Source organism: Carettochelys insculpta, chromosome 6 (assembly GCF_033958435.1).
Source record: "Carettochelys insculpta isolate YL-2023 chromosome 6, ASM3395843v1, whole genome shotgun sequence".
Lineage (NCBI taxonomy): Eukaryota > Metazoa > Chordata > Testudines > Carettochelyidae > Carettochelys > Carettochelys insculpta.
Window position 1 is genome coordinate 97,899,024 of NC_134142.1, and position 12,864 is coordinate 97,911,887.

Consider the following 12,864-nt stretch of genomic DNA (forward strand, 5'->3'; position numbering starts at 1 on the left):
ATTACACAATAGAGCTACAGAGGTCCATGTCAGCATTAAAGATTCACTTACCTAAATCTGTTAAAAGATAGGCAACTTTTTCATATACCTGCAATAAAAATAAGCAGCAACATAAATTATAGAAAAGATATTATATGGTTAAAATATCAGGATATCTATTAAATAAATATTTGAAAGAAACAAATATTTGTCTGTCCTACAATATCAAAATAACTGGGATAAGGGCAAGGAGCTGCATGGTTAAAAAAATATTTACCTATTTTATTCCCATTTTTTGGCTAATTATCCCCCCAAATTAGACTTATTTTTGTAGATTAATTTAAGCCCTCTACTCATTTATGGAAATATATTTCAATCTATGGAATGCACAAACTATTTGCAATTCATCATTTGCTATCTATCCTGTGTGACTGTTCAATTAAGTTGCATGGTATTGATTTTTTTCTGTTTGGATGGCCATATCTACAAGAAAATTGAGATGGCTATGAGAACACTTCTCATGCAAGTATATATTCACAAATACATTAAGGCCGTGTCTACACAAGCCCCAAACTTCGAAATAGCCATGCAAATGGCCATTTCGAAGTTTACTAATGAAGCGCTGAAATGCATATTCAGCACTTCATTAGCATGCGGGTGGCTGCGGCACTTTGAAATTGACGCGCCTCGCCCCGACGGGGCTCCTCTTCGAAAGGACACCACCTACTTCGAAGTCCCCTTATTCCCATGAGCTGATGGGAATAAGGGGACTTCGAAGTAGGCGGGGTGCTTTCGAAAAGGAGCCCCGTCGGGACGAGCCGCGCAGAGGTGAGGCGCGTCAATTTCGAAGTGCCGTGGCCGCCCGCATGCTAATGAAGCGCTGAATATGCATTTCAGAGCTTCATTAGTAAACTTTGAAATGGCCATTTGCGTGGCCATTTCGAAGTTTGGGGCTCGTGTAGATGTAGCCTAATATATAAACAAATAGCTGCATGACCATTAATGAGTTTCCTCCATACTGGAAGGAAAAAGTGTATGCACTGATCTGAAAATAGAGAGAAATCATACTTTTGTTACATTAGAATTTCCCTTTGCATTCATTTTTACGTGGAGACATGCTGTTTACTTAGCATTTACCTTACTTATCTATTTAATAGGGCTATTGTGATCCCCACCCATTCTAAAAGGAACTTCAGCCCTAAGGTATGGCTGACTTTGTAAAAACACAAATGTTTCCAAGATCATCTCCACGTTAATATTTTCAGTAGCTTGGTTTTGCTTTTGCAGTTATGTACTTTTTATGACCTGGAAACGGGGTAATTAAGAACCTCAAAAAGTTTGATAAGATTGTTTGGAAGAATGCTATTTACTTAGTAGAAAATGGAGGAAGTAAGAATGCTAGGTAAGCACTAATTTTACCTATTTACACTTGTAGTGTCATAGAGAAATGATAAATGCCATCAGCAGTGACACAGAACTTTTTATACTAATACAAAATCTGCAAATACATTTTAAACCTATAAGCATGTATTTTACTAGGGAGAAAAGCTAAACTGGTGCCACATTCTGGAATGTCTCTACGAATTTAGAATATTGATAACACAGCTGTGTTAGAAAGCCGTAATGTGATAACATTACTAAGAACCATTTTAAATTTGGGAAAGATACTAGAATTCCCAGTTAGGAAGAACAAAACCTCAATCCCTTTAGAAGGAATTGATTTACTTCCTCTAATTCTACAAAATCACGGAAAAATTGTGAAGCGTTTTGTGAGGCATTTTGTGAGGGTTTTTTTTTTGGGTACACTTTACACTTACTACCCCGAATTTGGAGATGCTTTTTTCTTCACACATCCCCTACCACAGACAGCATTGAGGTCACAATTCCAAACTGAACAGCATTGATTTTGCTAATGTACAAATGGTGTTCTCTGTCACTGAGACTTATTGGCATGGTCAAATATTTGTAGTGGGGAATTGCACAGGCAGCTGAAAAAGCTTTGAAACAGCATGCTACTGAAGAAAAGCGATTGCAACACCACCTGTGGCCATTGCTGTAACAACGATAAACAGTGTGCAGCTGTTTTCTATGTAATTTGATAAAACACATGCTTAACATGGAAAGTGTATTATAATCAGCTATTTGTAACAAAACAATTGAGCTATTTCAGTACAGTACAGAAAACTGCAAAGTTCATAAACAACTTCTGTTTCACCTAGCTATTGCCAAAGTTACCTCAGTTACAATTATACAGTCGTTGTTTTTAAATCTCTTTAAATCCTTGCCCTGCTTTTAAAATATTTTAAAACTTACAACATTGAGGGACATGATGATCATGAAATTGATACAGACTCCAGTGCCAGATGTTGCAAACTGCCAGTACTTTTTGATAAAATACCACTTGAAGGATGCAAATTGTTCCATAGCTACCAGGCGATAGACCACAACTGCAAACACTGCAGTGAGTACCAATGAAATCTGTGATGAAATAATGCATTTGTAATTAGAAGAAAACAATGTCTGTAAAAATAAACAGCTGAAATAAAGATCAATAGATCAAAAGGAGAGAGTCCAATTTTTTTCAGAGAGCAGTCTTAGACTAGGGACAAAATAATAAATTGCTGAATTCTCTGTTATGATAAAAAGATAAATATCCACTATATTATATTTTTGCAAAATTCTAAATTTGCAACCATGCCATATACATCTAAGAACTCCAATTCATCACCAACTTACCAAATATTAACAAGCATTCAGCCTGATCTGTTCTCACTTGCACATTAGACTAATGTAAATCTATTAATTTTAGAGGAAGTGCTCCTGATTTACAGATGAGATACAAGAATCAGATGTAAAATGGCCTTTCAATAGTATTAAAGACTTTACCATGAAGAATATTCCTGAGACAGAAACCATCAGTCGACTAAGTTTGTCAGGGAAGGGTTGGAAAGGTTCAGGTTTTCCTGTGATGGGATTTACTCGTTCCACTTGGGAGTATTTTGCTTCAAACTGAGGGCGCAGCTCTTCCTGCAATGACAGATTGGCATCAAATAAAGTAGCAAAACATCAGGCATTCAGTCCTAAGCGTGGGAACTAAGAGTGCAGGGAGAGCTGCAGTATCCTCTGGATTTAAGTGGTTTCCATTAGAGACAGGTTGTACCTCTCTGGTCCGGCACCCTTTGGACCTGATTGGTCCCAAACCAGGGAATGTGCCAGATAATAGAGGTAGAACAATTGGCTTCATTGACTCTCAGCACTCCCACAGTACAAACTATTTCAGCACCCCATGTCCAGTATAACATTCTGTAATGATAATGACTGTGAGATACATAGCTCCCTTTGTCCCAAAGTGATTCACATATTTTTAAAAGTAAATACCCAAATAACGGCCCTTGAATAAGCCTTAGAGGCACATTGTTACATTCACCCAGGGATCAGGAGCAGCACAAATCGCATCAGTAAATGCTTTCCTGCACTCACCAGCCACAGTACAAGCATCACATCCAGAGGTGACAGGAGGTTGGCTTGCCATGTCACTTACTCACTGGTTTCTCTGCTGAGATTGCTAAGAAAACAGTTGTGGTGGTAGATTTGTCACTTAGAAAATGTTCATTAGGAGCCAGACTAGTACCACCAACTCATCTCCAAGTGGTTCCTGAAGAGCCATGAGGAGATAACAACTCTGGGCCTCAGTTAACTGGGACCAGCTTTTTAACCATTATCCTAGTCACTTCTGACTAACATTTCAAGCTGGGTGCGAAGGGATAGAACTATTTGATATTCGTTGGTGCCCATGGCAGACTAACATAGCATAGTTCAAGGTCTAGGCTCCTGCCTCTTTCCAGAATGGCCTGCTTCTGGACTGAATCGGGAATTTGTAGTGCAGAGAGACCATGAGAGTTAAAGGCTGACTGGTAATATACAAAGGGAAAGATATCAGAACCAATCTTCCCTCTAATCTTTTTCATCCGTGGGCAGATTTTGTCCATCCATGTGCAGAATATTTTTTTAAATTCATTGAGCCATGTGCTAATGTGCACCACCCGCAGAAACTGAAAACATAGCTAGCTGTGAGTACTCTGCTAATCAGCAGGGCAGTATTTGACTCTCCCCTGAGCAGCTGTTTATACTTACCAGGACCATGCGCTGTTTGGCTTTCTAGCTCCAAACAGCATAATCTTCCCTAGCACTCAGAGGGATAGCGGAGCCTTTTGAGTGGAGGGATCCAGTAGCAATTTGAGGTCCCCTCAGGCAGATGCCACACAATACCTGTTGCTTCTTCCTTGATATTCCATTTAGTGAAGAAAGGGAGCTCTTTTTATCAATGACCTGAGTCTCATCAGATTTTGCTGCATTCAACAGCTCCTATAGTCCCTCAGTATTATAAGTCCCAGAATGCCTTTGCCTTATGCTACCTTAGAATAAGGCCACAGGCTGATACCTAAATCCCTCTTAAAGGGCCTGTTTACTCCAGACAGATATTCCTAGTTGCCCCCACCTGTAGCCAGACAAAGTCTCCCCCTTACAAGCCAGCTTGCTCGTTGCCCCCCCCACTGAGGAGCACACAGGGCACGGAAACGGCTGCTGACAGCACAGTCTTTGATGCCCTCATTGAGGCCCAGATATGCTATCTTATCGTGACCCTGAGAAGCAGAAAGTACAGCTAGAAGGCTAACAGCCCAGACTGTCAACATGAGAGGGGGGGGACCCTCAGAAATCACCCCAGCTGGCATTGATCAATATGATGCACACACACAATCACCCAGAAGGGGACGTGCCCCGCCCGCACAAAAGAATGTCCTGTACTCCTAAATTGCTTATCTCTTGTCTTACAAGTGCAAACTAAATAGAAATTCCCTTGTAACAAACTGGCGTGACAAAGACAGACCAGTATGATCTGGCACCATAGATAAGAAAGAGAATACATAACCCAAAAGGGGTAAAAAAGATGGGTCCAGCAGAACTCTAACTTGGAGTGCATTCAACCAACTTCCTGCTGGTCGGGTCAGGTGATTGACTCCCGAGGTCCACAACTGGGGACGCCCAACCTCGTATTCTTCTTTCCGCGGAATTGAGTGACCGATCCGGCTTGCCTACGCTGGTATCGAGAGACGCAGAGAGGGTAAAATACACCCATGCTAGGTCTCTGACTTTTTTTTGTGCACAGCTAAAGAATTAGAGCTCTGTAACTAGATGTCATTGTGCCAAGATATCATTGTGTTAGATGGTAACAGATATCTTTGTATTGGATTGTAACGTTAACTTGTTAACACCTGTACTTTGCTAGCATATAAGAAGTAAACAATAGCCTTTTGTAACCGCACGCTTATAACTGTAGCTTAAATAAACTTGTAACTAGTTAAGCTCTGAGCCTAACCATTTTGTTAACCCTTTTGTTACTGCAACACAGCCGGCACAACAAAAAGAACTTTAACCGTTCGGTTACTACAGCCTGGCCGTAGGTGAGAGTGCTAGGAGCTGCCTGCTCTAACAGTAAAAAACTGGGTTGTTTAGGACCCAGGGGAGTACCTCACCGCACATTACCTGGCCACCGGCTAACAGAATTGGCGCAGCGAGCAGGGTTGTGACACAGGCTGTACCGCAGTGACAAAATGAAATCAGTCATGATAAACAACATGGATTTCCCCAACATAGAGAAGGAATTCACCCGGGAAGGATGGGGTGACCCTAAATGGGATGAGGAAATGTTGGAAAAGTACTGGGGACAATCAGAGAAATTATGGTTGCAGCTCTGTAAGCAGAGAACTGCTTGTAAACTAAAAGAGAAAAAGGAATATTGGAGTAGTTTTGTATCTGGCTGTGAGATACAGCTTCTTGGACAAAAGCCCAGATTATAAGACCTTGAAGAAACTGCCCAACTCTGAAAGCTTTAGTTCAAGTTCTTAACTCTTTGTGGTACAAAGTGTAGTTGTGTAAACATTTATGTTGTGGTGTATGTGTATGTGTCATGGAGTTTTGTTCACATTAATTGTTTTGCTAACACGTGTTTGTGTCTTGTCATGGAGTTTTGTTCAATGTTGTCTGTCTGTTTGTCCTGCTGGTGCATCCATGAGGAGGGGACGCCTTCCGATATGGACACCTTTCAATATGGGAACAAAAGATCTAAATCCCTTTAGTAATACTTAAAATGGTAATATCCAATAAAATGTCATTTTGGAAAATAAGCGTGTGATTTGAGGTTAAGAGTAAGTGAGTAAGTCCTTAACTCTAAAGGGTCTGGAGAAAAGTCAGAGTCAGTAACTTGCAGAGTTTAGAAAGAACTGAGCATATTTGTAAATGGAATATTCCAATATGTAACCTGCCACCCCAAAGGGGGTAGAAAAGTATTCTTTTGTCTTTCAGAAACACAGAGAAAAGCTGGTAGTTACTGAAGAACAACCTAAACATCATGAATCTCCTTTTAAAATGAAGAACGTGGTTTTGTATGTTATGTTTGTGCTTATTTTATTAATAGCATTATCAAATTGTCTATGTTGGTAAGTTAGAATATATATGGGCTCATGAAAACAAAATGGTCTGTATATTGCTGCCTTATTAAATGCCTTGGCTGACACAGCAGCTAAAGCTGCAGACCTTTTCCCCTCTTGGACCACTTCCCTGTTTCCCATTTTTACAGATTCCCAGTCTCCTATTGCAACCCTTATTGATACTGTACTATTCCAAGATCAGGCCCTAAATTCAGAAGAAACTATCTGGAGACTGGATGAATGCCTTTTGCATCCTGAACACCTTTGGCGCTCCCTGAACGGCCGCCTGGTTGCACCCAAGATCCTTCTCCCTTATCTTGCTTGCATGCACCACAGCCTGACTCATTGAAGCGAAGCAGGGGGATGATTACTGCTGTTCAAGCAAATTGTTTTGCTTCCAAATTCTCCTAAGTAGCCCAAACTACTGTCTGGCTTGCCCTGTCTGCCAAGCCCATGACATGGGCAAACCTGTAAAGACAGTTCTGGCAACCAGATCTCTGCCTTTAGGACTGTTCCTGAAGTTATAAATGAGCTTCATTCAGCTACCCAAATGTAAATCTTTTTAAAATGTGCTGGTTATTGTTTGTTTGTTCTCGGGATGGGTAGAGGAATGTCCATGTTGGAAAGCTGATACCGCACAGAACTCCACCTTAATTAAGGAATCCCTATGGAAGGTGGGAATGCCTAGTGAGTACCACCATGCCCCCGAGCAACCCCTAAGTATAGGACATGCGTCAGCCCAGCAAAAGAATAACACCCCAGCTGCACAGCTAAATAACCTGGCAGATGCAGCAGCCCAGATCTCTGACATGAGACTCTGGGGCACACAGGGAGTGATGAGCTGGTGCGGCAAGCACATATCAGGGGGTGGCCTATCACCCACCAACAGGCCAGAGACCTGTTGTGAGCCTGTACTATCTGTGCTAAAACCTGAAAACACATAGCTGAAGGACAACGATTTGCCAGACTAAAAGATGGGAAAACACTATGGGCAACCTGGCAGGTTGATTACATTGGCCCACTTCCTACTACGAGGCAAAGGTGTAAGTACCTCCTGACTGGAATGGAAGTTGTTTCAGGAATTGGTTTTGCACACCCTGCCCCATTGGCAACAGGACTTTCCACCATTATGGGACTAAACCGCTTAACAGCAATTGTCCCTGTACCCCTGAGAAATCCAGTCCGACAACAGCTCACACTTTAAAAACAAAGTAGTACAAGAGTGGGCTACTAAGCATGGAATTCAATGGACTTACCACCGCCCTTGCCGACCCCTGTCCAATGGCATAGTCGAGCACTGGAATGGGCTGTTAAAAAGCCACTTGAAGCCCACGGATGGTACTTGGGAAAACACGCTGGATGAGGTGGTACAGCGACTAAACAACGAGCAAACCCCTACAGGCAGTCCAATCAGCAGAGGATTCTTCCCTACAGGGAAAAATTCCTCAAACTTCGGTTGCACCACTCAGGGACTCCAAATCTAATCCTGGAGATACTGTTGTAATTAAACACCCTAGCCTGGGAACACAGACTCATGTACTGCACTCATACAAAGGTGGGGGTGTAGACTGCTTTAGACTCTAAAAGGGAACCAATAACCATTACCGAGGCTTGGATCACATCCAAGACCGGCTGACCTTGTGTTTTCTCTCCAGAAAAGAAGGAACCACCTGGAATACACACCTCCCTGGGAGGAAGCAAGGCAACGGCCACCTGTAACATCAGTACACACCAAAGAACTTTAATGTACATAATATATGCATGCTGCTAGATGCCATATTAATACTAATAGACTTATAGTAATTGCTATAGGCCTAGTTGTGTTGTAGCTACCTTCAACCCAGATGACAGCATGGCACCTCAACTCCTCATCATCTTCCTGACTACCTCGCTGACCTCTGCTACACCTAAGCATCCCCTCAGGAATGCCATCCAGCCCATCATCTCCACCGCTGGTGCCACGGATTACTGGATGTGTACCCTGCTGAACTCCTCTACCACATTGGGAATTAAGTTTGTCCCTCTGAACCTGAATGATTGGTGGGAAGTTCTGGTTCTGGTTTTGTTATTGTACCCTGTAACAGGATGAGGCTTGCTGGGATTTGAGTCCCTGACAACCTTGTTATCCCGGGTGCTGGGAGGGTGGAACTGAATGTCTCGCTTGTAATTCCTCGGAGTGGAAGCCATCACGTGCGAGGAAGCTCCAAGGTTAAGCTGGGCCCTTCCGTCTCATCCTCCTAGCCAAGCTGGTGTGGGTAGAGGTAACCGGTTTAAACTTTCGTGGAACTGAGTGTCTTGCTTGTAATTCCTCGGAGTGGAAGCCATCGCGTGCGAGGAAGCTCCAAGGTTAAGCTGGGCCCTTCTGTCCCGTCCTCCCACCCATGCTGGTGTGGGTAGAAGTAACCGGTTTGAACTTTCTGGATTAGACCATAATTCCCATCTGCCTTTCTGTCTAATTGTTCTCTGTCTGAGTGGCAGCAAGGGATGGGTGGGTCTCGAAGTATGTAGTCCTGGCCCAACAAGGAAGAGTTTGTGCTGTAATTAACCAATCTCACTGCTTTTAGGTAAACGCTCAGAACAGATTAAACAGGATGTATCTGCCATCAAAGATGCAGTTAAAATCTTACATGCTGTAACTAAGAATGGAAAGATCTCATGGTTAAAATGGTTAGCTCAACAATTAGAATTTTCTCTTACTCCATTCCTGCATTCTATTGTAACCACTATTTTGATTGTGCTTATCATAGTAGTTGTGTTTTGTATAACACTGTGCATCGTCAGGAGACTAATTAATATGGCTATCTCCTCCACGCAAATCCGATACATGGAGCTGACAAGTGATCCTAGCCAGTTCCACGATTCCCCACATACTGATTGGATCATTGGGCACTTTTAGACTTCCCCCAAGGAGGGCAAAAGGTGCTGGCATCACCACCACCTTGGGTTCTGGGATGTAGTGTGGTGCATCAGGGGGTGGAATGTAGCCAGACAAAGTCTCCCCCTTACAAGCCAGCTTGCTCGTTGCCCCCCCCCACTGAGGAGCACACAGGGCACGGAAATGGCTGCTGACAGCACAGTCTTTGATGCCCTCATTGAGGCCCAGATATGCTAGCTTATCGTGACCCTGAGAAGCAGAAAGTACAGCTAGAAGGCTAACAGCCCAGACTGTCAACATGAGGGGGGGGGACCCTCAGAAATCACCCCAGCTGGCATTGATCAATATGATGCACACACACAATCACCCAGAAGGGGATGTGCCCCGCCCGCACAAAAGAATGTCCTGTACTCCTAAATTGCTTATCTCTTGTCTTACAAGTGCAAACTAAATAGAAATTCCCTTGTAACAAACTGGCGTGACAAAGACAGACCAGTATGATCTGGCACCATAGATAAGAAAGAGAATACATAACCCAAAAGGGGTATAAAAGATGGGCCCAGCAGAACTCTAACTTGGAGTGCATTCAACCAACTTCCTGCTGGTCGGGTCAGGTGATTGCCTCCCGAGGTCCACAACTGGGGATGCCCAACCTCGTATTCTTCTTTCCGTGGAATTGAGCGACCGATCTGGCTTGGCTACGCTGGTATCGAGAGATGCAGAGAGGGTAAGATACACCCATGCTAGGTCTCTGACTTTTTTTTGTGCACAGCTAAAGAATTAGAGCTCTGTAACTAGATGTCATTGTGCCAAGATATCATTGTGTTAGATGGTAACAGATATCTTTGTATTGGATTGTAACGTAACTTGTTAACACCTGTACTTTGCTAGCATATGAGCAGTAAACAATAGCCTTTTGTAACCACACGCTTATAACTGTAGCTTAAATAAACTTGTAACTAGTTAAGCTCTGAGCCTAACCATTTTGTTAACCCTTTTGTTACTGCAACACAGCCGGCACAACAAAAAGAACTTTAACCGTTCGGTTACTACAGCCTGGCCGTGGGTGAGAGTGCTAGGAGCTGCCTGCTCTAACAGTAAAAAACTGGGTTGTTTAGGACCCAGGGGAGTACCTCACCGCACATTACCTGGCCACCGGCTAACACCACCATCACACTTTACTAAATACAGACATTTACATCTATGCCAAGAGGTGAGTAGTATTTGGATGCATCTGTACTTGCAACAGACATTATTGATCGATTGCACCAGAGTTATATAAGCAAATTCAATTGTCCTAGCAGAGCACAAGAAATTATTACATACAGTCTTATTGTATTGATTACAAGATAATCATTAGATTGCTTATTTGAGATCTTACCTCTTCATCTTCCCAGTCTATTAGATCCCAGTCATAGGTAAGCACAGCTCTCCGCCTTTTCCAAAACTCCAGAAACACTGTAGCTGTGGAAATCATTAGTTGCACTTACTATTTGCCATAATTAAGCCATGAGCTTCAAAATAATACAGGCATGATCATTTTCATTACCATGATCTAAATGGCACATGTAGACTCTGAAAATTATAACTAATTCCAGAGTACATACGCCAGTGTAATTCCCTTGACAAACAGATTATTTTAACAGTTATTTCTGATTTCCAGAGGTGTATGAGAGCTTAGACTTCACTCTATAAAGCACTTACTGTCATCCAGTATGTGCTGGTAGTCTTTATTCACCCTGTTACAGTATTCTACAGCAGTTCTGTAAAACAGAGCAGTGGGCTGTAATGACGCCACTGCCAAAGACTACACACTTTGCACCTCTCTGATCTGCCACCATTTGGACCTGAGTGTCCTGAACCAGTAAAAAAGAGGAACTAAGTGGAAAGGACACAGTTATATAGGGGCTGTAGTCAGGGGAGCACATTGACTGTGGCAGTGGGAAGGGCACTTCTTCCTCATCCTCTACTTGGCCCTGGTCCTGACCTGCTGTGGCCCGGGAAGGGTGCCTAACCTTTGGCCCCATATTGGTACACACAGGGTCATTTAAAAAAAAAAGGAGCCAGTACTCAGCTGGCTCCTGGCCCCTTTTCACCGAGCCAATCCCATGGCTGAGGCTGCCGTGGCACAGAGAAAGCACTCGGTACAGATGACAAAATTTGTTTTGCACTTGCTGGGAAAAATAGAAATTAGACTGCTTTGAACTGCTTCCTGTAAAAACTAAATGCAGAATATTCTGAATGTACAAAATTATTTTCATTACCCTAAGGTTTCCTGTGGAAAAGCAAGGCATGTTAGTGAATGAGTAATCTGAGCACTGGCCTGAGACCTAAGAACTCAGAAGTCCTCAAAGAAGTTTCTCAGAGGCTCTCTCATATGAAAGCCAGTGGCTGTGGGAATTTCAGACTAATTTTGAACATTCAAGAATCTGGGTAACCTGGAGAACAGTCAGAGAATCTACCACTCTTATGATTTGCATTTGCCAAATTTCTGACTTATAAGAAAAGCTGTTTTCTATCCCTGCCCACTTTCCAGCATTCATTGCAGCTTGCCATGGAGTTCCCATAAACCGCTGGACTACAAGTGCCAAAATGGTAGATGTGGTGAAAATCTGAGGCCACAGATACGTAAAATGGATGAGCAGAATGGTTACAGAAGTAAGGAATAGCAAAAGATTTCCTGAAAACTGGTGCAACTCTATACTGAAGTGAAGCATCCATAAATATAGAAACTATTGAGGGCTAACATTACTGCAGCATGGGATGAAAATACTTGAACACATCTTGGATGGAGGGAATATGACAAAGGTGGAACCTTTCCCCCAAAAAGAACAGTTTGGCTTTAGAAAAGGACAAGAAGCCACAGATGCCATTCATCAAATGATAGACAAATGGCTTCTATAGACCTAGAAAAAGCAGATGAAGAAACGAACAGAAGAATGTTTACATTAATGCTGAAGAAATATGGAGTGCCTCAGGATTTAAGAACTATTGTGAAATATATCATACAGGTCAATTAAAATGATGATCAGAATGTGTTCTGGAATAAGTCCCTCTGAAGTAGAAGTCGGATGGCACCAGGGCTTGGCCCGCAGTTCCATGGCTGTTAGTTGTATTGATGGATTATGTCAGCGGGAGGATTCCAGTGGAAAAAGGTGAGAACTGCTTTATGCAGATGACACAGCAATACAGGTATCCTCAAAAGAATACCTAAAGGAAATGGTAAATAGTGTTATGGCTAGGTAAACTGGGATGTGGTGCAAATGATCATGATTAAAATTAAGATCTTGTGGGTTTGTTGAGAAGCCACAGAGAAACAGGATGCAGAGATTCAGGAAGCATATGACTGAACCAGACTGTCCAGTTCAAGTATGTTGGTGGCTGTGTTATGAAAGATGGCAAGTTTGAATATGAGATATAATCCAGACTGGGGAATGCTGGAAGAATGTGGTTCTCAGTGGTTATATATGACAAGTGTTTGTCTCTCAGACTGGAAGCTCAGCCGTACCCAAAACAATGGGG

General features: G+C 42.6%; 1 protein-coding gene across 1 annotated transcript in view; it reads right to left on the reverse strand.

Moving 5' to 3' along the window:
- The window catches only part of ANO3 (anoctamin 3), a 97,047-nt gene that overhangs the window by 23,993 nt on the left and 60,190 nt on the right, over positions 1–12,864 (reverse strand). Inside the window, exons 11-14 of the mRNA XM_074999005.1 lie at positions 10,724–10,806; positions 2,866–3,006; positions 2,293–2,457; positions 52–88 (exon numbers count right to left, since the gene is read on the reverse strand). Coding sequence (XP_074855106.1) covers positions 52–88; positions 2,293–2,457; positions 2,866–3,006; positions 10,724–10,806 — 426 coding nt within the window. The remainder of the gene's footprint in view (positions 1–51; positions 89–2,292; positions 2,458–2,865; positions 3,007–10,723; positions 10,807–12,864) is intronic.